This window comes from Euleptes europaea, chromosome 4, assembly GCF_029931775.1.
Source record: "Euleptes europaea isolate rEulEur1 chromosome 4, rEulEur1.hap1, whole genome shotgun sequence".
In the NCBI taxonomy this organism is placed as follows: domain Eukaryota; kingdom Metazoa; phylum Chordata; class Lepidosauria; order Squamata; family Sphaerodactylidae; genus Euleptes; species Euleptes europaea.
Window position 1 is genome coordinate 12492880 of NC_079315.1, and position 24224 is coordinate 12517103.

At 43.8% G+C, this 24224-nt stretch overlaps 1 protein-coding gene across 1 annotated transcript; it reads left to right on the plus strand.

Annotated features, from left to right (window-relative positions):
• Positions 1–2070: 2070 nt before the first annotated feature.
• LOC130476522 (olfactory receptor 5T2-like) lies at positions 2071–22279 on the plus strand. Its single transcript, XM_056848467.1, has 3 exons — positions 2071–2082; positions 5141–6066; positions 21265–22279. The coding sequence occupies exons 1-3, from the start codon at positions 2071–2073 to the stop codon at positions 22277–22279; spliced, it is 1953 nt and encodes a 650-aa protein (XP_056704445.1).
• The last annotated feature ends 1945 nt before the right edge of the window (positions 22280–24224 follow it).

The window sequence follows — 24224 nt, forward strand, 5'->3', positions numbered from 1 at the left end:
CTTGAATATTGCTCTTCTACTGAGGTATTTTCTTGCCCCAAGCAGGGTACACCCATCCCCTCTGAGCCTGTGCCTCCACTGCAAACCCCTGCAAGAAGCACTGCAGGGGATTTGTTTGGACCTTGCCAGCAGTAATGTGGGCCCAGGACAGGATGCTTGTCACCTCCACTGCTAGGGTTGTGCAAAAAAATATTAATATACATTTCAGTAAATCCAGATTCAACCACTGAATGGTTGATCAGACCAAGTTTGATCCGATTACACGGCCCCTAACTCAAAAGGGCCCCAACTACGGGGCTTAACAAAACCAGTTAAAAAAAGATGGAAAAATGGGAGAAAGGACAGAGCCATGCAACTGAGCAAAGGTGAATAGCCGAACCTGAAAAAAGCCGAATAAATATTTGGCTTTTTTCGGGAATCACCTATTCAGCTTTGGGCAAATTCCCAGGTTTTGGTACTCGGTAAAACCGAAACCAATTTATTGCTGAAATGGCTAATTTCAGGTTTATTTTCAGTTCAGGTGTATCGATATGCACAACCCTATCCACTGCCCTCAGATGGCTGGGAGTGAGCTGAGTCCCCCAGCTTCTTTGGCATTCTCTTCATTTCACAGTCCCAAGCAGTTGTTTGGATGGCTTAGTTGGAAAGCCAGCCCTGTTCAAGTCTGAAAAGAAGAGCAGAGATGAAGTAATGAGATCACATCATGGCAGGGTCTGCCAAAAGAGTCAGTTGGCCAATAGGTTTGAGCCTGATGAAATAAGGCATTCCTTCATACAACGCATACGTAACTGAATATTGAAAATTAAGTTTGCGCTAAATCCAAAAAAGTGTGTTAAATATTTTGCCAAATAATATGCCAAAATATATATTGAACTATTTAAGTATATGGTCTCAGCGGCAAGAGTGGTGTACGAAAGAAAATGGAAAGGAGAGGACTGACTACCCAGATATAATTGAATGGACAGACAAAGTAGCAGAATATGCAACTATGGCCAAATTAACGTCTTTAGTGCATTACAGATCAATCTCTGAATTTTATGAAAAATAGAAAATATATTTAATCATATAGCCGATAATTGGGAAAAAGAATGTAACAATAATAAATCCATGATCAGATATGTCAATATAATTAGAAAGTAGAAAGCAGTAAGTCAAAGAAAGTGATAATTGGATTGCAATCAAAGTAAGTCCCAAAATAATCTAACAATTTGTGTGAGTATGTTTGTATGTTTTGTTTGAAAAATAATTTTTAAATTTTTAAAAAATGTATGTAACTGACAGAATTTGGTGCCACAAGATATGAGATTTTGAGGGTTGGGTTTGTGGACTTCAATGTGGTATAATGCCATAAGGTTGTCAGAGGTGTCAGTCGTTCCTTAGCTAGTGCCTTGTGTTGCTCTGTTCTGCCATGCTGGGGCCGGCCCGTACAAGCGGTTAGGCTCTTGACATGAGCACAGGCCCGGTTGCGGATGTTTGCATATTTGCTGTACTGTTCTCACCCTCGGTTTCCCTCCACCCGTTGCTGTAGCCTTGAGTGGCTAACAAGCTATGTCTCCCCACTCTCCCTTCATCCTCCCTCTTCCCCCCCAGACATTTACACCAAAACGATGGAGGAGCATGTAACTCTGGTCAAGGAAGTCTTAGCACGACTACGTGCTCACAAGTTGTATGCCAAAGTGTCCAAGTGTGACTTCCATCAGTCGTCTCTGACTTTCCTGGGTTACATTGTGTCGCATCAGCGGTTTGAAATTGATCCCGAGAAAGTTCGGGCAGTTGTGGAGTGGGAGCCTCCCACTACTCGTATGCAGTTGCAACAGTTCCTCGGTTTTGCTAATTTCTATCGGAATTTCATTCCTCATTTTGCTCAAGTCGCTTTGCCCCTCACCTCCTCGTTGCGAACTAAAGGGAAAGGTCCTGAAGCCGCTTTGCCGTCTGCTCGGCTTCAGTGGACCCCTGAGTGTCAACAAGCGTTCACTGCACTCAAACAGTTGTTCACGTCTGAACCAGTGCTGCAACATCCGGACTGCGAAAAGCCTTTTTGTTGTGCAGGTGGACGCCTCTGATGTTGCTATGGGGGGGGGGGCTGATGCAAAAAGACAATAATGGACATTTGAGGCCATGTGCCTATTTTTCCAAAAGGTTTTCACAATCTGAGCTCAACTGGGCTATTTGGGAAAAGGAAGCGGCTGCCGTAAAACATGCTCTTGCGATTTGGAGTTGAGGTGCCCTTTGAGGTCTGGACCGACCACAAGAACCTAGAGGCCCTGAAAGGGTCAAGAAAGCTGTCCGTGAAGCAAGTACATTGGGCCCAATTCTTTGCTAAGTTTCATTTCGTTTTAAAACATGTTGCAGGAAAGGACAGTGCCTTAACTGATGTGTTGTCTCGCTTCCCTCAGTACCGGGGACAAAGCGACCGTCCTGTTGATTCTCTGTTCACCCCGGAGCAGCGGGGGGAGGTGTCGGGGTTGGCTGTGACTACTGGGCTCAAAGCCGGACTAACGGTTCGACCACTTTTAGTGGGCTTCCAGACACTTTTCGGTTAAAACTAAGCGAAGCCTTGTGTCAGGAGGAAACCACGCAGATCCTCCCCCAAGCCCTCACTCGTCAAGGGGATTTATGGTTGCATGGGGAACAGCTTTACGTGCCCGAAGCTGTTCGGAAGGACGTTTTGGAGATGGTGCATGGGGCAAAAACGGCCGGACATTTTGGGTTTGTCAAATCTTTGCACTTGTTGCGTCATCAATTTTGGTGGCCGGGAATGAGGGCTGATGTGGATCTTTTTGTGTGCAGTTGCCCAACCTGCGCAAACTCTAAAAGACTCATGGGGAAGCCCCCTGGACTTCTCAAACCTCTGGAGATTCCGTCTGCTCCCTGGGAGGTGGTTACCATGGACTTCATTACAGACCTGCCTCCCAGCCAGGGGAAAACTGTTTTGTGGGTGGTGACGGACTTGTTTTCCAAGCAAGTGCATTTCCTTCCCTGTTCGGGGTTGCCTTCTGCCCAAACGTTGGCACGTATGTTTGTTACACATGTGATGAAATTGCATGGGATCCCACACAAGGTGGTCTCCGACAGGGGGTCCCAGTTCGTGGCTCAGTTTTGGAGGGCCTTCCTGAAAATGATGGGGGTGGAGCAAGGTTTGTCCTCGGCTTACCACCCTCAAACGGACGGTCAGACCGAACGGGTCAATGCTGTGATTGAATGCTATTTGCGCTGTTATGTGAATTACCATCAGGATTGGGTCGATTTGTTGCCTTTTGCTGAATATGCCTACAATAATGCTCCTCATTCGTCCACAGGGTTCAGTCCCTTTCAGGTGGTATATGGCAGGGAGTTTGGGCCTTTTGGGAATGCTTCTTATTCCCCGGAGGGGGAGGGGGCTGTAGAAATCCAGGACTGGGTGCATGTGGTTCAAACCACCTGGCCCTGGCTCCAGAAGAATTTGGAACGAGCCAAATCCAAGTATAAGGAACAAGCAGATAAACATCGTTCTCCTGGTTGTGCGTTTAAAGTAGGGGACCTGGTGTATCTGTCCACAAAGAATCTGCGGTCCTTACGTCCCAGTAAAAAACTCAGTGAGAAGTATATCGGCCCATACCCAGTCACCAGGGTGATCAATGAAGTGGCAGTCGAGCTTGAACTCCCCAAGGCTCTTAGGGGGGGTTCATCCAGTGTTTCATGTCTGTCTCCTCAAACCTTACACGGCAGCTCCCCACTTCCACCCGGTGCCCAGTCCTGAAGTGCCTACCATGGGGGGGGGGGAGGTGCATTTGGAGGTCGCTAAGATTCTGGATTCTAAGCTGAGGAGGGGAAAGTTATTTTATCTGGTTCGTTGGAAACATTTGGGACCTGCCCAAGATGAGTGGGTGGCTGCCCCCCATGTTGCAGTCCCTTGCCTAGTGTGTGAATTTCACACTGCTTACCCTCAAAAGCCACGTCCTGCCACTGGTGTGGGAGGGGGGCCTTAAGGGGGGCAGAATGTCAGAGGTGTCAGTCGTTCCTTAGCTAGTGCCTTGTGTTGCTCTGTTCTGCCATGCTGGAGCCGGCCCGTACAAGCAGTTAGGCTCTTGACATGAGCACAGGCCCGGTTGCGGATGTTTGCATATTTGCTGTACTGTTCTCACCCTCGGTTTCCCTCCACCCATTGCTGTAGCCTTGAGTGGCTAACAAGCTATGTCTCCCCGCTCTCCCTTCATCCTTCCTCTCTCCCCCCCCCCAGACATTGTTATTAATCCCTTTCCCAGGCTTGTTAGAAAGTGCACCTGTGATGTAATCTTGCTATCACGTTTAAGCTATGCTCTGTAGTCTGGCTCATTCATTAGCAGCTTTGAATTCTGCAAGTTACCTTAGCTGTACCTGATGCTTCTTCAATAAAGTTTACCTGCTTCTGACTTGGCTGTCTGAGCAAGTGGCTTTTTGGGAATTGCCCAGGTTGGCTGGAGAACCTGACATTGGTCCACCTTCCAAAGCAGCCATTTTCTCCAGGTGAACTAATCTCTGTCACCTGGAGATCAGTTGTAATAGCAGGAGACCTCCAGCCACCACCTGGAGGTTGGCAACCCTACCCACTACTCTTCCTCCAAATCCCCAAAGTGCCCATAGGCTCAGCATGGCTGAGAACCTCTGAGGTATATTAGGTACACTTATCAAAGAGTTGCCAACAAAGTATATTGCAATAACATTGGCTATATAGAATTTTTAAGCATATTCAATACTCTTCATACCCAGCATTCAAATTCAGACGGTAAACACATGTCGCTGTCTTTCTTTTTTTATTTATTAACTTTCCCCCCAACATATTATTAAACATACAACAACATACAACAAAAAACATACAAACCAAACGATGTAACAAATCTGCCTGTTAATACATCCCTAGGACAAGTTATCGATGTGAATACCTGGAATGGGTTTATAATCTTTCTAACCTGGACTATTATAAAACTATTAAATGCTTACACAACATAATATTGATTAGTTAAAACTACATGGACCTGCTATATATTTATCTATATATTTTACTTTACTAAAAGATTACATTTTCATATCAATGAGTAGTTAATAGAATTGAACTCAATTTGCTGGTATCAAAAACACATGTCCCTTTCTTTTACACAGAACCTGGAAAGCTAACATGCAGAATCAAACTTCAGTGGCTGAATTCTTCCTACTGGGTCTCTCCAGGAGCCTGACAATCCGTCTCATTCTCTCTGGGTTCTTTTCCGTGATCTACAGCATCACACTGGCAGGCAACACAATCATATTGTTGCTCATTTGGTCGGATTCTCGACTCCATACTCCCATGTATTTCTTTCTGAGTCACCTCTCCTGCGTGGACATCTGCTACACTTCCACCACCATCCCTCAGATGTTGGCCAACCTCCAGAACCTGAGACAAACCATCTCGTTGGTTGGCTGCGCCATTCAGATGCACATTTTTCTCACCTTGGCTATCACTGAGTGCATTCTGCTCGCCGTCATGGCTTACGACAGGTACGTGGCCATATGCCACCCCTTGCACTACACATTCCTCATGAACAAAAGAGTGTGCTTCACACTAGCGCTAACATCCTGGGCTGGTGGCCTTCTGTTGCCGGTGTTACACACTTTCCTCACCTGGCGTTTGCCGTTCTGTGGTCCCAATCGAATCGACCACTTCTTCTGTGAAATGCCAGCAGTGTTGAAGCTGGCCTGTGCCGACACGAAAACGGTTGAAAACGTCACTTCACTGGGGTGCATCTTCACCTTGATCACTCCCACCTCCTTTATCATGATGACTTACATCCGCATCCTGAGAGCCGTCTTCAGAATGAAATCGGCACACGGTCGAGGCAAAGCATTCTCCACATGTGGCTCCCATATTACCGTGGTGGTGCTCTTCTATGGCAGCGCCATGTTAATGTACATGAGACCCACGTCCAGCCACTCACCAGAGATGGACAAAATAGTCTCTCTCTTCTATAGCGTCATCATCCCCATGTTCAATCCCATGATATACAGTCTGAGGAACAAGGAAGTGAAAGGGGCCTTGATAAAAACACTGCAGCATTGCAGAGTTTCTGGACTGTGAAAATGGTTGTAAGATTGTGCAGGCTCTCTTGGCCTCGTCCAGGTGTCCCCTGCATGAGATCCTTCTCCCTCTGTTGTAGTGTTGGTGCCTGCAAATCCTTTAAATTCTTAGTTGCTGATTCCATAGCCAGGGCCAACGTTAATGCAGAATCAAAGGTTAAGGAAGATTCAGACAGTCACCCCTGTATTTTCTCATCATTTACTCCGCATACTAACCGATCCCTTAACATCTGTGTCAAAGTGGTACCATAGTTGCCATTCTGAGAGAGCTTCCTCAGTTCAGCTACGAACTCCCCTACAGACTCCCTGGACTTTCTGGACCGTGAATTAAATTTAAAACTGATGGGAATTTTACCCTTAATAGAGGAAATGGATCGTTGAATATTAATGGAATCACCGGCAGAAGCTAATTAAGGTTGCACGCACACAAAGAAAGACACGCAGTCATTTCTCTTAGTAAAAATCACCTTTACTTACTAACTTCAGGAAAGGGTTACTTGGATGTAAAATAATAAATCTCTTTCTACATTCTAAGTTTCCTATCACATCCCAAAGTGGGAGTTCTATAGTTTACATCTTCACATGGTCAGATCTAAAGTCTAATTCCTAATGGCGGAGGCTTCTTCTAGGTAAGACAAAGAAGAAGCTCCTGGTATGCAAATACCTTTACAACTGTCCTGTTTAGCCAATGGCTATTTGACACATACTGTAGGTCACATCACCTTTGATCTGGTCAGCTTGGTTACAAACAGTTTAACCCTTGAGTGACTGAAATACAATGAAACTCGCTATCCAAAACCCAACAAACCCCTTTTCGAGTTTACATAGTATTCAGGCATACAAACATAAAGCATCACGCAAATATTCAAATTGTTGCTTGTGTAGTGGCTTTGTCAAAATGTCCGCCACCATCTCTTTGCTCTCACAGCACTTCACTTTCAAAAGTCCTCTTTGTTGCTTGTCTCTCACGGAGGCAGTCTTGTATTGAAGAAATCTTCTTCCTTTCCTGGCGCTTTCGCTGCTCAGTATTGCTATGCAAGCTTGATTGTCCTCAAACATTGTTACAGGTGTCAGTCCATCTATTCCGAAGTCACGTAGTAGTTCAAGTATTTCCTCTAGTTCCGCACACGCGCTGCTGGCTGCTTCACATTCAGCATCTGTTGAAGAGGTTACAACATTTTGCTGTTTCTGGCTTGTCCAGGAGATTAGGTTTCCTTCAAAGAAGAATAAATATCCACTTGTGGATTTGCAGTCTGTTCTGTCTCCACCTAAATTAGCGTCCATGTATCCTACGAGTCTTGGTTCATCGCTTGGAGTTATCTTCAGTTTCAAGTCGATTGTTTTCTTTAGGTATTTTGTCAGGTGTTTTATCGCGCTCCAATCGTGTTCTGTAGGTGCGTTGGTCTTTCTGCTCAGAATTCCAACTGCAACAGCTATATCTGGTCTACTAACATTACTCAGGTATAGTAGTTTTCCAATTGCTTCTCTGTATTTGTGATTGTCCTTCAATGGTTCACTTCCTTCCAGACTCATATATGATGGGTCAAGTGGAATATTTTTGGTTTTGCACTCCATCATATCCATAAATTGTAGGAATTTCAGTATTTTGCTCCTTTGGCTGATTGAGAATCCATTATCTTGATCTCTTTCAATTTCCATTCCAACATAATTTTTCACTTCTCCAAGTAGTTTGACTTCTACTGATTGGTTCAGTTTGTCTGCTATTTGCTTAGCAGCTGTTTCTGTATCACAACAGATTAGAATGTCGTCTACAAAAATTAAAATATATTGCCATCGATCATCCACTTTCCTGCTGAATAAACATTTCTCTATGTTTCCTTGTTTGAAGCCTTGAGCTTCCAGTAAGGTTGTAAGTTTGTGGTTCCATGCTCTTGCAGATTGTTTAAGTCCATATAAAGTCTTTTCAAGTTTACAAACTTTATTCTCCGTATTACTGTCCATTAGTCCAGGAGGTATTTCCATGTATATCTCCTCTGTTAATTCTCCATTTAGAAATGCTGTCTTGACATCCAGTTGTAAGACAATTTTGTTCTTAGATGCAGCTATACTCAGCAAAGTCTTTATAGCTGTTTGTCCACTAACAGGTGCATACGTTTCTGTGTAGTCAGTCCCATATTTCTGGGTAAATCCTTTTGCGACTAATCTTGCTTTGTACTTGTTGATCTTTCCATCAGCATTTTCCTTCAGTTTGAAAACCCATTTACATCCCACTGCCTTCTTTCCAGGTGGGAGTGTGGTTAATTTCCAAGTTTTATTTTTCTTCAGCGATTCTAGTTCATCTCGAATTGCGTCAAGCCATTTGGTCCGCTCACCATCGGGAAGCTTTTCCAGCTCTTCCCAACTTGAGGGCTCCATCTGACCTTTCACTTCCGCATAGAGATTCAGTTTAGGCGCTGGTATTCCTTTTGTAGTCCTTGTGGATCTTCTTAGGATTGGAGAGGGTGAGGTGGTTCCATCAGCACCGGGGTCATCCCCTTTTGTTCCTGCAGTCTCTGGGTTGTCTGCAGAATCAGGTGGTATGATTTCCCATGCTGTAAACGGAATCCCCTTTTCTTCCTCTTCACTGTCCTCTGGATTAGATGAGTAGCTGGTTTGCTTTCCATTCATGACATCTCTCTCATCTATGTACACTGCATTCAATGCTTGAACTTTGAATGTCTTTGGATTCATTACACGGTATCCTTTTGGGAGGTATCCTACTAAGATTCCAAGTTCTGTTGTAGGACTTAGCTTTCCCCTTTTCTCTTTCGGGATGTAAGTATATACATGACTTCCAAAAGCTTTCAAATGTCTTAGACTAGGCTTTCTGCCATTCCATCTTTCATATGGAGTCATGTTAATGGTACTAGAAATTGACCTATTGTAGAGATAGGCTGCTGTACTAACACATTCTCCCCAGCAGGGGTCAGGCAATCCTGCCTGCAACAACATACATCTCGCACTTTGCATCAGAGTTCTATTAAATCTCTCTGAGAGTCCATTGTGCCGTGGGCTATATGCAACACTGGTCACATGTTCAATCCCTTCAGATTCAACAAATTCCTTCATTTGACTATTAACGTACTCAGTTCCTAGATCTGTGAATAACACTTGAATTCCTTTATTAAATTTGTTCTTCACCATGGCAGCATACATCTTAAACTTATCAACTACTTCAGTCTTTGATTTCAATAAGTAGACATATGCATATCTTGAATAACTGTCTATAAAATGCAGAACGTATTTAGATCCTCCAGCAGAATCTTTGATTGGCCCAATAAGATCAGAGTGAACTTCATCAAGAATTTCTGCCTTAACATCTGTGCCTCTCTGCACGTGCTTTGGGGCAGTTCCTTTCCCTCTAATGCAAACGCTGCATCGCTCCTGGCTGGCAAAGCATTCTTTTACTGCTATATCACAATCATTCAGCAGTTGCTTCACAGATTTGAAATTTCTATGCCCTAATTTCACATGATATCCATAAACACAGTCCTTATGATTACATTCCTTAGTTTTCATCTCATTTGATTTTCCATTATATGCAGCTAAATGCTCCGTTTCTGAATCGCAGGCCTCATCCTGCGCTTCCTGCAATGCCTCATCATTGCAATCTGAATCAGAAGTGTCTATTTCATCTGCTATGTTAACCAAACAGTAATGAGATCCTTCTGCTTTGGTTGGATAAATCCGTCCTTTAGGGTCAATTAACCAACATCCATCTTTCTCCATAGTCACTTTAAAATCTGCATTATTCAGTTTCCTTACAGACATCAAACATTCTTTGGCATTAGGCACATGATAAACATCAGTCAAATTCAGTTGCATTACATTTCCACATAGGCTCTCTATATACACAGTCACAGATCCCTTTTCCTTGCAAGTGATTGACTCTCCATTGGCAACTGTAAGTTTCTCATTGCATGCTTCCATATGGTTAAAACATTCTCTGTTAGACCATAAGTGGCAATCCGCTCCTGAATCAAGAATAATGTCTCTAACATGCTTGGATTCAGTTTTAGACTTTAAATCAATACAAGAAGTCTTCTTAACCATAAGCGTGGTCATCTCATTTGGCCTTTTACTTGTACTCTGGTTCCCTCTTGTGGCTGGTTGGCGCGATTGCTGCCTTTCCGGCCTTTGTTTGAATTTCGCGGGCTTTTGGTGAGAAGAAGAAGAGGGGGAGGGGGATGAGGGGCCCCCCTTCGCCATGTTTTCTCGGCATTGAAAACTTCTGTGACCAATTTTCCCACACGTAAAGCATTTAAAAATCTTTCTTTCATGCACATTCATCACTGAGATCCCACTTGATACTTCATTTAAACGTTTCTGATCATTTTCAAACTCTTTCAGTGCACACACAAGATCATTAAGGTTCAGTTCCTTTCTCCCTAGCAGGTTTCTCCTTTCAGACTGAAATTTGGGATGAAGACTGGCTAGGAAAATTGTTATAAAGTCTCTTTCTGACACTGTTTCGCCTGCAATGCGAATTTCAGCGGCCAGGGTCTGTAATTGTCTTAGATGCTCAGTCAGAGAAATATTTTCTGGCATCCTGCTTGAGAATAAGTTTCCTTTCATTGCCATGAGCTGATTTGAGGAAGTTACAGAATACTTTGCAGATAGCTCTTTCATTATATCTTTGGCCGTTTCATTATTTAACAGAATATCAGATTCGCTTTGGCTTAATGCTCCCATTAAGAGGCAGACTGCTTGTGCATTTGCCCTCTTAAAATCAGGGTACTCTGGGTCATCTCTTCCTGGCTTTTCTTTATCTAAGACCCATTCAATATCCATAGCTTCAAAGGCAAACATTACATTTCTCTTCCATAAAGCAAATGGTGTTTTTGCTATGGGAGGTATAGTCACAGTTTGGGGGCCTTTTGCACTCACGACTCGTGGAGTTGCGTTGGGAGCGGCTGGAGTTCCCGTGCTCGTTGTAGCTCTGTCGTCTGGGTTCGACATCCTCGCAGCTTTCCTCCTCTCAGATTACAGCACGCTGGGTCTGAGTTCCTCAGGTCTCACACGAATAAACCGCTGAGCTTTTGCAGAGAAAAAGATCCCTTCTGGCGTTTTGTAATCCGTTTGGCTTCCCTGGAAAAATCCTAACTTAAGCTGTGCGTGTTTTGGCTTCTCCAAAATCCATTAATAATTCATATTAATATTCCAAACCATCCTCTGCTACCAATTTGATGGGAATTTTACCCTTAATAGAGGAAATGGATCGTTGAATATTAATGGAATCACCGGCAGAAGCTAATTAAGGTTGCACGCACACAAAGAAAGACACGCAGTCATTTCTCTTAGTAAAAATCACCTTTACTTACTAACTTCAGGAAAGGGTTACTTGGATGTAAAATAATAAATCTCTTTCTACATTCTAAGTTTCCTATCACATCCCAAAGTGGGAGTTCTATAGTTTACATCTTCACATGGTCAGATCTAAAGTCTAATTCCTAATGGCGGAGGCTTCTTCTAGGTAAGACAAAGAAGAAGCTCCTGGTATGCAAATACCTTTACAACTGTCCTGTTTAGCCAATGGCTATTTGACACATACTGTAGGTCACATCACCTTTGATCTGGTCAGCTTGGTTACAAACAGTTTAACCCTTGAGTGACTGAAATACAATGAAACTCGCTATCCAAAACCCAACAAAAACGCTCCCCTGTCTCACTGGGAGTGGGGTTAAAGCGGCTCTGCAACAGATTCACTAATTCTCCAAATGTTTCATCCCTGGGTTTTTCAGGAAGGAAGAGGTTTCTCATTAAACTCTAAGTGGAAGGTCCCACACTGCTGAGCAAAATTGCTCTCTTCTTTCCCTCATTGTGAAGTGCCTATAAACTTCATTTATATGGGAAAACATATATTCTTTCATATGTATGAATACTCACAGAATTATAAGGTGCTATGCTCAGATATGAGACCATAAGCATCAGGCACATATATATATTCTGCCCCATGTATAAGGGGCAAGAGAACGAATCTTTGGTTCATATTCACTAGTGTGTGAATATGAGTTAGCAGCCATTGCTATCAGGTGTCAGTGACCTCATCCTGCAGGCCTGGTACAACAGGGCTCCTTAACAAGGCTTAAAACCAAGTGATTGAAAACACCAGGAATGTCAGAAAAGAATGTTAGGTTTCGGTTCTTCATTAAGGGATCATATGGCCATCTAAAGTGAATGCCTTAAGACCACTCTTATAGGATATGCAAATGATTGTGTATACGAATCTAATTTGTATTGGCTCTGATTGTTATACACCATCCTGATTAACTTTCCTTTATGCTAAAGTCTATAAAAGATGATGCATTCTTTTGTTTTGGGTGGGCAATGCTCTGATGCTGTAAGGGCATTTCCCACGCGCGCTGCCCTTTTATTGGCCAATAAAAGAACTGTTGGATCCTGATAACCTCTCCTGAATTACTTCATTGGGCAATTGAGGTAATTGAGGCATTTCAATTGGTGACATCATTTGCAGTGGAAAAACTGTGTGAGGATTTCAGAGTATTCCTCCCAAGCTTGTTGCCGCTGATGAAATCGTGATACAGTCGCCAGGGTGGCGGCCATTTTCTCTCAGCCTCAGGTATACTCAGGAAGGAAAAGCAGCTGCTTCTTTGCCAAAATGCCTTCAGTTGATGCTCGTCGCCATAAGTCGTATCGTGAACACAGGACGCATCCGCTTCGCTTAACTTAAGAAGAGTCTTATTAAGTTCTTTTTGGCTGCCTCTCTTTCTACTCGGCCTTCTCTCAGTCAGCCTCTCCATTAGCTGCCTCAGCCATCAATTGCCAAAACTAACGACATTACAACAGTTATGGTCTCCAGGTTGGGAAACACCTTGAAATTTTGGGGGTGGAGCCTGAGGACAGGGCAGGGTTTCGGGAGGGGCGGGACTTCAGCAAGGGATAATGTCACAGAGTCCACCTTCCAAAGCGGCCATTTTCTCCAGGTGAACTTATTTCTATCGCCTGGAGGTCAGTTGTAATAGCGGGAGATCTCCAGCCACCACCTGGAGGTTTATCAAAACAATTCCCAGTGCGATGCTAATGTATGTGTGTGTGTGTGTGTGTGTTAAGTGCCGTCAAGTCGCTTCCGACTCATGGCGGCCCTATGAATGAAAGTCCTCCAAAATGTCCTATCTTTGACAGCCTTGCTCAGATCCTGCAAACTGAAGGCCGTGGCTTCCTTTATTGAGTCAGTCCATCTCTTGTTGGGTCTTCCTCTTTTCCTGCTGCCCTCAACGATGCTAATAGGCTATGCAAAAACAATCCACCCAAGGCTCAGTTCTGTGCATATATTCTAAAGGAGATAGTCAATACAAAATGTGGGGCAAGCAATATCTATAGGTGAGTGACAGTCAAACAAGAGAACATTATACAAAAATATCAAAAGACAAGTCAAAGAACAATATACACAACAAATCTATGTCTAATGTTTCTCTTTGAGTCTTAAAGACTTTCCAGTACAATTTCAGTCTTTGTAAGAGCTGGTCCCGAAAGTAGAAAGATTTCCTACAGGTTTTCCAAGAGTCCAAGTGGGAAATCAGACTTTTATATCCACTGGCTATGTGCTGCAGGTGTTTCAAATGGAGACCAAGCTGGCACTTATAGTAGAATGGAAACGTCTTCCAGGTAATAGACGCTTTCACCAATGATGGCTTCTTCAGCCTTGTTGTTTTCTTAATGCTCCACAGTAGTCTGGTGGTTGAAGTTTGCCTGTGTAGTGGTAGCTTACGCTTTTCTGAGTAAAGTTTCTATTCACAGGTGTTCTTTTGACTATATGTATAGAACTGAGCCTTGTGTGGATTGTTTTTGCACCACCTGGAGGTTGGCAACCCTAAGTGTGGTGTAGTGGTTAGGAGCGGTGGACTCCTAACCGCTGGTGATGTCTCTTGCAGGAGATTTGAGAAACGAATGCAAGGATATCTGACGACTGCGGCAAGGATGGTACTGTGGTGTAGTGGTTAGGAGCGGTGGACTCCTAACCGCTGGTGATGTCTCTTGCAGGAGATTTGAGAAACGAATGCAAGGATATCTGACGACTGCGGCAAGGATGGTACTGGCAGCATCATGGAAACAAGAGACTGTTCCGGACTTAGAAAAGTGGCAACAAAAAAATGGAAGAATTTGCAGCGATGGCCAGATTAACCAACATCCTGAAAGAAAGAATGATTGAAGACTCACAGAAGAAATGGGAATGCTATTTTGAATATGTTAACGGGAAAGTGTAGACTAAAACTTAACAGAGCTAGAAAACAATAGCTATGTACCTTGAATAAGTTATAGATAAAGATAAACTTAGAGTATAAATATAGATAAGTTTAGTAATGTTGAAGTAAATATAACAACAGAGTAATGTTTATGCAAACTGATCCCTGAAGTAAGCGCAAAATGTGTGGATGGAAGTGTATGTATATGTTTGTTTGTTATCTTTTCTGAATAAAATATCTTTTAAAAAAAGATGAACGAATGCAAGAGATAAGAGAAAATACTGTATGTTAGTCTGCAGACTTCAATATAATTGTATGGCTGTTTATTACTCTGACTGAGAATATATGGAATTGTGGGAAATTTGTGGTTTTGGTACTATTTGATAGACATATATATTGCACTTTTCTGACTTATGCTGTCTGTTTTCATTGACATTAACACAATAGCATAAGTAGGGTTGCCAGGTCCCTCTTTGACACTGGCGGGAGGCTTTTGGGGGGGAGCCTGAGGAGGGCAGGATTTGGGGATGGGAGGGGACTTCAGCGCCATAGAGTCCAATGGCCAAAGTGGCCGTTTCCTCCAGGGGAACTGATCTCTGTCGGCTGGAGATCAGTTGTAATAGCAGGAGGTCTCCAGTCACCACCTGGAGGTTGGCAAGCCTAAGCATAAGGGTATTCCTGTTTTGTACCAGTATCTGGAGGTTGGCAACCCTCCCCTCCCCCTCTTTTTCATGGGACCTGCACAAACACAAAGGTGATTTCATTTGGACACACACCCCCCCGGTGATCCGGACCCCCTCCCCTTTTCCTTTCTCTACGAAGCCAACTCAGCAGAGAAAAGGAGAGGGGAATGGCGCTGAGCAAGAAGCTGCCCCGTGCTACTCTGAAAGTGCCCCCTTTCCTCTGTAGGCAGTGAAGGGATTGTCCACATGGTTACGCTCCCTCCTCCTGGTCACTCTGCAGATTCCCTTCTGAGCCAATTTACAGCAGTTTTATTTTTTATTTGGTTTAACCGGGAAAACCTCAGAAGTACCTAGGGTTGCCAGGTCCCTCTTCACCACCGGCGGAAGGTTTCTGGGGTAGAGCCTGAGGAGGGCGGGGTTTGGGGAGGGGAGGGACTTCAATGCCATAGAGTCCAATAGCCAAAGCTGCCGTTTTCTCCGGGTGAACTGATCTCTATCGGCTGGAGATCAGTTGTAATAGCAGGAGATCTCCAGCTAGTACCTGGAGGCTGGCAACCCTAGAAGTGTCCCGAGTCATGTTTTAATGCCAGCATGGTGTAGTGGTTAAGAGCGGTGGACTCTGATCTGGAGAACCAGGTTCGATTCCCCACTCCTCCACTTGAAGCCTGCTGGGTGACCTTGGGCCAGTCACAGTTCTCTCAGAACTCTCTAAGCCCACACAGAGGCAGGCAATGGCAAACCACCTCTGAACATCTCTTGCCCTGTAAACCCTACAAGGTCGCCATAAGTTAGCTGTGACTTGACAGTGCGCGCACACACATGCTTCCCATGCAGAGAAAAATCCTTATGTGAAAGCAGCCAGTGTCAATGCAACACATAGTTAAATTGTGGAACTCCCTGCCCCAGGATGTGGTGATGGCTACCAACTTGGAAGGCTTGAAGAGGGGAGTGGACATGTTCATGGAGGAGAGGCGTATTCATGGCTACAAGTGAAAATGGATACTAGTCATGATGCATGTCTATTCTCTCCAGGATCACAGGAGCATGCCTATTCTATTAGTTGCTGTGGAACACAGGCAAGAAAGTGCTGCCACAGTCATCTTGTTCATGGGCTTCCTGGAGGCACCTGGTTGGCCACTGTGTGAACAGACTGCTGGACTTCATGGGTCTTGGTCTGATCCAGCATGGGTTTTCTTGTTTTTATGTTCGACCCAATTTTGCCATTATGTTTATGGTGTTCTACTGTACTCTGTAGAGTTTTCCTAGACCTGTTGTAAATTGCTTCGAGAATACATTTTCATGGGAAGTGACTAATGCATTTACAGTGCCATCCTAAGCAGAGGCATACCCTTCAAAGCCCGTGGATTTCTTGAATGGAAGGAACAGGATGATCTGGAATGGAGAAGCAGTGAAAGGAAGGTGTAGAGGAAGGAATTTAATCCTTTCCCAGCTTGTTTTCCCACCCCAAACCACTCCAAGATGCTTTCCCCTTCCCAAGGGTGGAACACCAGCAGGACAAAATCAGCAGTGTGTGTGTAGTTTAAAAAGCAGTGGGCAGGGAAGGGGTTAAGCTTTTCAGCTGCAAAGAGTCTCCTGCACAAAATTGTTTTCCCATAGGAAAATCAGTCTGGAGGCTTTTGTTACAAACATATGCAAAGGTAAGATGTATATTCTGAAGAGTGAATGCTAATCCATGTCCTTTTCCAAATGTGGCATCATTAGGGTTGCCAGGTCCCTCTTTGCCACTGGAGGGAAGGTTTTGGGGGCAGAGCCAATTGCCAATGTGGCTATTTTTTCCAGGTGAACTCTATATCGTCTGGAGATCAGTTGTAATAGCAGGAGATCTCCCGGAGGTTGGCAACCCTAGGTATCATAGAGTAATAGTGTGGTGCAGATCCTCCCTGGTATATCTCTGCCATTCCTAGTCTCAATCTCCTTCAGATTTAGGGTTGCCAACCTTCAGGTACTTGCTGGAGATCTCCTGCTATTACAACTGATCTCCAGGCAATAGAGATCGGGTCACCTGGAGAAAATGGGTGTGTTGGCAATTGGACTCTATGGCATTGAAGTCCCTCCCCTCCCCAAACCCTCCCAGGCTCCACCCCAAAAATCTCCTGGTATTTCCCAACCCGGAGCTGGCAACCCCATTCTGACTTCTTGGTTGCAATCCCCCTTTTGGTTGATGATGGAGCCAAGGAACAGAAAATCTTGAACAATTTCAGAAGGAAATGGAGTTTTTCTTAAGAATGATCCTGAGTCTGATTAAGGACTAAACAAAGTGAGTTTATTCAGAAGTCCCAAACTTGGTAAACGACTGAGAGACAGGCTTATTTCTAACTAGGGTCCCTAACTAACAGGGCAACACGCGGCCGGTTGCTCCTCTCTTTCACTGTAACTAGAAGGAAGAGGAGAGGTGCATTATGTGAACTAACAAGAGCACAGGAAGGGAGAAGGATCACAACCTTTCTATCTATGCAACTCTCACACTTGCTGCCTCCTGCTGATCTTCCTTTCTTTAATCAATCTTTGCGCACTAGACATTGTATTTCCAACAATTCCTTCATCATCAACCTTAAAGGTTGTGTAATTCCCCTGTAATCATTACTTTTGTCTCCTTGGTGTTCAGCTGTAATCTTGCTTTGGCACTGTCTGCTTTAACCTTCACCAGTAGTCTTTTCAAGTCTTCACTGTTTTCTGCCAAAGCCCTAGAGGAATCAATTACTGAAAGCTAACTGTGTGTGTCTTACAGAAGACCGCTGCCGAATCCTTTGAGACTCAGCATTACCAGCTTCGGGAGGAAATTCCTGGAGATTTGGGGGTATTGTTAGAGGGGAGATTTGGGGATATTGTTAGAGGGGAGGACCCTCAGCAGGATATAATGCCATAAAGTCCACCCTCCAAAGCAGCCATCTTCTCCACGGGAACTGATATTTGTTGTCTGGAGATCAGTTGTAATTCTGGGAGATTCCCAGGAGGTTGGCAACCCTATTGAGGCTCCAGTTTTCAGAACAGGTAGACCCTTCCTGGATATTATTGCTTCCTCTCCCTGAATATAAGAAACTTCCTTATACTCAATCAGCCTGTGCTGCTCCCTTATGTTTATTCCCTTATGTTTATTCTGATCAGCAGCAGTGAAAGTATTAGAAGAAGAAGTTGGTTTTTATATGCCAACTTTCTCTGCCACTGAAGGAAGAATCAAACCGGCTTACAATCGCCTTCCCTTCCCCTCCCCACGACAGGCACCCTGTGAGGTAGGTGGGGCTGAGAGAGTGTGACTAGCCCAAGGTCTCCCCGCTGGCTTCATGCGTAGGAGTAGGGAAACAAGTCCAGTTCACCAGATTAGCCTCCTCCGCTCATGTGGAGGAGTGGGGAATCAAACCCGGTTCTCCAGATCACAGTCCACCACTCCAAACCACCACTCTTAACCACTGCACCACGCTGGCTTTTCACAGCTTTGCTTTGAGTTCCTCTTAAACAGAGAAGCAAGGGATGAAATCTGATGACTTGCAAAGTATGCGTGCTTCCATTGAATGACATGCTTCGAGCCGATATGGACTTAAAAGTGGACAGAAGCCATTCCCTTGTCCCCAAACATCGAGTGACGATCGGTTTCTCTGAAGTAGTCTGCCACTGGTTTAACTGGAATCACGCTTACTATAATACCAACACTACCAGGTAAGGTTTTTATAAACTGACGAACTGTTACTTTTACCCCCCAAAAGAGAACAATATAGAACAGTCAACTATGATCCCAAAATTAGGATCCACATATATATACAGGTTGAGTATCCCTTATCCAGACTGCTTGGGACCAGAAGTGGTCCGTATTTCAGACCTTTCTATATTTCAGAATATTTGGATATACATAATGAGATATCTTGGGGATAGGACCCAAGTCTAAACACAGAATTCATGTATGTTTTATATATGGTTTATATACACTTTATACACATCCCCTGAATGTAATTTTAAACACTATTTTAAATAATTTTGTGTACATTGAACCATCGGAAAGCAAATTGGTGTGCTGCTGAGAACCTCTGAGTAATTCCTGCATGCCAGCTCTGGTTTTCGGGTCAGTCCGAATATCAGATGTCCAAACAAAGGGATACTCAACCTGTATAGTTTTATTCAATCATTTTATAAAACAGCCAAAATATGGCACTCTGAAGTCTTGCTTTAAAAAAAGCACACACAAACCTGCAACCATTTTATTTTATTTTATTTATTTGCTTCATTGTATTTATAGTCTGCCTTTCTCACTGAGACCCGAAGAGGATTACACAGTGTAAGTCAACACAGTCAACGGGATGAGACAATGGACCAGGAAGCAGGGGACAAGAATTACAGAAATCTGAATGAGCATTGAGCACAGCATATTGGACATGATACAGAGTTCAGATACAAATAAAAAAAATGGTAGAAATAATGTAGTGACATCAGGATCTGACAAGATTGGGCTATATACCATGCCACCTTCCCTGCCTGCAACCCTAAACAGCATGTTAAAAATCCCCAGAAAAACTCTTATGAGCTAAGAGGTCATGAACACATGAAGCTGCCTTATACTGAATCAGACCCCTTGGTCCATCCAAATCAGTATTGTCTACTCAGACCGGCAGCGTCTCTCCAGGGTCTCAAGCTTAGGTCTTTCACATCACCTACTTGCCTAATCCCTTTAACTCAGTGGTTCCCAACCTTTTTTTGACCAGGGACCACTAGGAAGTTTTTGTTCGGTGCAGGGACCCCAAGGTTCAAAATAAAAATTCCGGGAATTTGAAAATAAACTTTAATCATAACTGTTAGTTAAACATTAAACTTAGAATTATATTTGAATATATATATTTTATAATAGAGAACTTTTAATTGAAAATATTAATTTATTATGGGTTTATAACTTTGTTTCGCGGACCTTAATTTAGTTCTCGCGGACCCCTGGTTGGGAACCAGTGCTTTAACTGGAGACACTGGGGATTGAACTTGGGACCTTCTGCAAGGCAAGCAGATGTTCTACCACTGAGCCAAAGCCCCTCACGTGAACTAACATGAAAAATTATAGTAATAAATTATCACTCTTTCCTGCGCTGTGTTTTAATTTTTGTTTTTATGTATTCATATTTGCATTTAAAAAAAGGTAAAGGTCCCCTGTGCAAGCACCGGGTCATTACTGACCCATGGGGTGACGTCACATCTCGACATTTACTAGGCAGACTTTGTTTACGGGGTGGTTTGCCAGTGCCTTCCCCAGTCATCTTCCCTTTACCCCCAGGAAGCTGGGTACTCATTTCACCGACCTCGGAAGGATGGAAGGCTGAGTCAACCTTGAGCCGGCTACCTGATACCGACTTCCGTCGGGATCGAACTCAAGTCGATCCCGTGGTCATGAGCAGAGCTTGGACTGCAGTACTGCAGCTTAGCATTCTTCGCCACGGGGCTCATATGTGCGTTTCAGCGTTGTTTTAATTGTTATGATGTGTTTTTGTTTGGTTTTAGTGGTTTTTAAGAGATGTTTTTATTATGCAAGTTTTTGATCAGTCAGCTGTCTTGGTGGCCCTGATGAAGGCAGAAAAGCAAGGTATAAACCTTGTGAATAAATAAAATAAATATTCAGATATGTGAACATATTTTCTTTTCTCCACCTTGCATAGGTCTAACTTAAGGAACTTTATATAAAAGTAAAATAAAATAATCGTGTGACAAAAAAACACATTGACAGTGAAAATTTTATGATATGTTAAGAATCTTGTGTATGTTTACTGAATCCTAAGCTATACAGATAGCATGTCATATATTCAAATAAGTTCAATATATTGTCATATATTCAAATCACTACACCAGCGTGGTGTAGTGGTTAAGAGCGGTGGTTTGGAGCGGTGGACTTTGATCGGGAGAACCGGGTTTGATTCCCCACTCCTCCACATGAAGCCAGCTGGGTGACCTTGGGCTAGTCACAGCTCTCTTAGAGCTCTCTCAGCCCCACCTACCTCACAGGGGGTCTGTTGTGGGGAGGGGAAAGGAAGGTGATCGTAAGTCGGTTTGATTCTTCCTTAAGTGCTAGAGAAAGTCGGCATATAAAAACCAACTGTTTATAATGTAATGTAATGTAATGTAATGTAATGTAATGTTATGTTATGGGCATGCTCCTCTGATCCTTGAGAGAATAGGTATGCATCACGATTAGTATCAATTTTGAGTAGTAGCCATGAATAGCCCTCTCCTCCATGAACCTGTCCCCTCCCCTCTTAAAGTGGTAGAGAAAATTGCCATATAAAAACCAACTCTTCTTCTTCTTCTTCTTATCTTCATAGCAATGGAAGAGACCAGTGTTTTCTAAGTCATATGGGGAAATATCCATCTTTCTTTTCTACAGAAAATCAAAATTCAGAAGCTGCAATGTGGAACCAAACATCAGTGACAGAATTCATCTTCCTGGGCCTCTCAAGGAACTTGAAGATCCGTCTCATTCTTTTTGGGTTATTCTTCACTGTCTATGCCATCACGCTGGCAGGCAATGCAATCATACTGGTGCTTATCCGGCTGGATTCTCGACTCCACACCCCCATGTATTTCTTCCTGAGCCACCTCTCCTGTGTGGACATCTGCTACACTTCCAGCACCGTCCCCCAGATGCTGGCCAACCTCCAGAGTCCAAACACACCCATCTCACTGGTTGGTTGTGCGGTACAGATGTATACGTTCCTCGCCTTGGCCACCACCGAATGCATCCTCCTCGCAGTGATGGCGTACGATAGGTATGCTGCCGTATGCCACCCTCTGCATTATGCATCCCTTATGAACAAAAAAGTGTGCATTAAGCTGGCTGCCGCAACCTGGACCAGTGGCCTTTTATTGCCCGTGGCACACGCGGTCCTCACTTGGCGGTTGCCCTTCTGTGGCTCCAATGTGATAGATCACTTTTTCTGTGAAATGCCTGCATTGCTGAAGCTGGCATGCGCCAACACCAATGTGGTTGAAAAGCTCACTTCACTGGGATGCATCGTCACCCTGGTCGCACCCATCTCTTTTATCATGGTGAGCTATGCCCGCATATTGGGGGCCGTTTTCAAAATCAAATCTACCCAAGGCCGGTGCAAAGCTTTCTCAACGTGTGCCTCTCATGCTTCAGTAGTGGTGCTTTTCTATGGCAGCGCCATATTTATGTACATGAGACCTGAGTCTAGCCATAGCCCGGGTCAGGACAAAATGATCTCTCTCTTCTATAGCGTCGTCATTCCCTTATTAAATCCCATAATATACAGTCTGAAGAACAAGGATGTCAAAGGGGCTGTGATGAAGGTACTGCATAAATGCAGGTCTTGTTGATCGCCAAGATTACAAAGCTGCTTTATACTGATTCGGACCAGGGGTTCACTGTTAGAGGATTTATATCTTCTAAGTCCATTGATCATCCTGTGTATTAGCTGAACTTATCTGAATAATTACAAGAGGGGCCATGGCTCAGTGGTAGAGCATCTACTTGGCATGCAGAAGGTCCCAGGTTCAATCCCTGGCATCTCCAGTTAAAGGTACTAGGCAAGGAGGTGATGTGAAAGACTTCTACCTGAGACCCTGGAGAGCCACTGCCAGTCTGAGTAGACAATGCTGACTTTGATGGACCAAGGGTCTGATTCAGTATAAGGCAGCTTCATGTGTTCACGTGAATGTTGTTGCAAATATGCTTTATCACTGATTGATGATGTACACATCCATACAACATTGGAAATACATTACAAGACTTCTTTGTGAGCCAATTCAAATGGTGAAATACCTATGATACAAAACAATAAGTGACAACGGGCCACACAATATATAAGGTTATTGCTTTATAGCACTACTTTTACATGTATTTCTGGATGTGCCTCTATAATAATTGTAAATGTATATATGACCACTGAAGAAGGCCACACAGGCAGAAATGCATCTGGTTATTTATTGGTCATTTACATTGGTTTTTATCATCAACAATGATGGGAAATTAGCAACTATTTTATATATATTCTTTTAATTGATTAGGCCATATATAAGGCCCAGTGATTTTACTTCTGCGTACACCGTATAATAAATAATATTATTATTTTGTTATAACTTTCAGTTCAACTTTTAGGTTCTTTGTGTAGTTTAGGTTGAGTTTTTTTTCTCTCTTCTTTTTCTTCCCTTTTCGTTGGTTCCATTGTGGTCAGAACAAAATGAGCTCTCTTCTATAGCATTGTCATTCCCTTGTGCAATCCCATAATATACAGTCTGAAGAACAAGGATGTCAAAGGAGCCTTGATTAAAGTACTGCATAAATGCAGGTCTTGTTGATTTCCAAGATTACGAAGCTGCTTTGTACTGATTCGGACCATGGGTTCACTATCAGTGCAATTCAAAGTGGATTTATATCTTCTAAGCCCATTGACTTCAGGAGTAGGATTGCCAGGTTCCTCTTTGCCACCGGCGGGAGATTTTTGGGGCGGAGCCTGAGGAGGGCAGGGTTTGGGCAGGGGAGTGACTTCAATGCCATAGATTCCAATTGCCAAAGCGGCCATTTTCTCCAGGGGAACTGATCTCTATCACTGGAGATCAGTTATGATAGCAGATCTCCAGCTAGTACCTGGCAGTTGGCAACCGTACTTACAATCTCCTTTCCTTCCTCTCCCCACAACAGACACCTTGTGAGGTACTGTAGGTGGGGTTGAGAGAGCTCTAAGAGAACTGCAAATAGCCCAAGGTCACCCAGCAGGCTTGGGGAGTGGGGAAACCAAACCGGTTCACCAGATTAGAATCCACCACTCTTAACCACTACACCATGCTGCCACTCATAGAATAGGATTAAAAATGGAAATTGTAATTTAAGATTCCAGAACAGGTATGGAGGCAGGGAGTGCAGTGGGTTAGGGTCACAGGGGTTCACATCACAGTACCATTTCCCCTGTAATGACAGCCACCTACATTTCTATCAGCTGTGGTGGAAAATAAGATAGGTATGATATAAGCAGAGGTAGGAGGGCTCATAGGCTCCCAAGGCAAAGACTGCTTAGGTTTCACAAAGAATATATTTCATAGAATCATACAGTTGAAAGGGACCACCAGGGTCATCAAGTCCAACCCCCTGCACAATGCAGGAAATTCACAACTACCTCCCCCCCCCCCACACCCCCAGTGGCCAGAAGGTGGCCAAGATGCTCTCCCTCTCATGAACTGCCTAAGGTCACAGAAGCAGCATTGCTGACAGATGGCCATCTAGCCTCTGCTTAATACCCTCCAGGGAAGGAGCACTTACCACCTC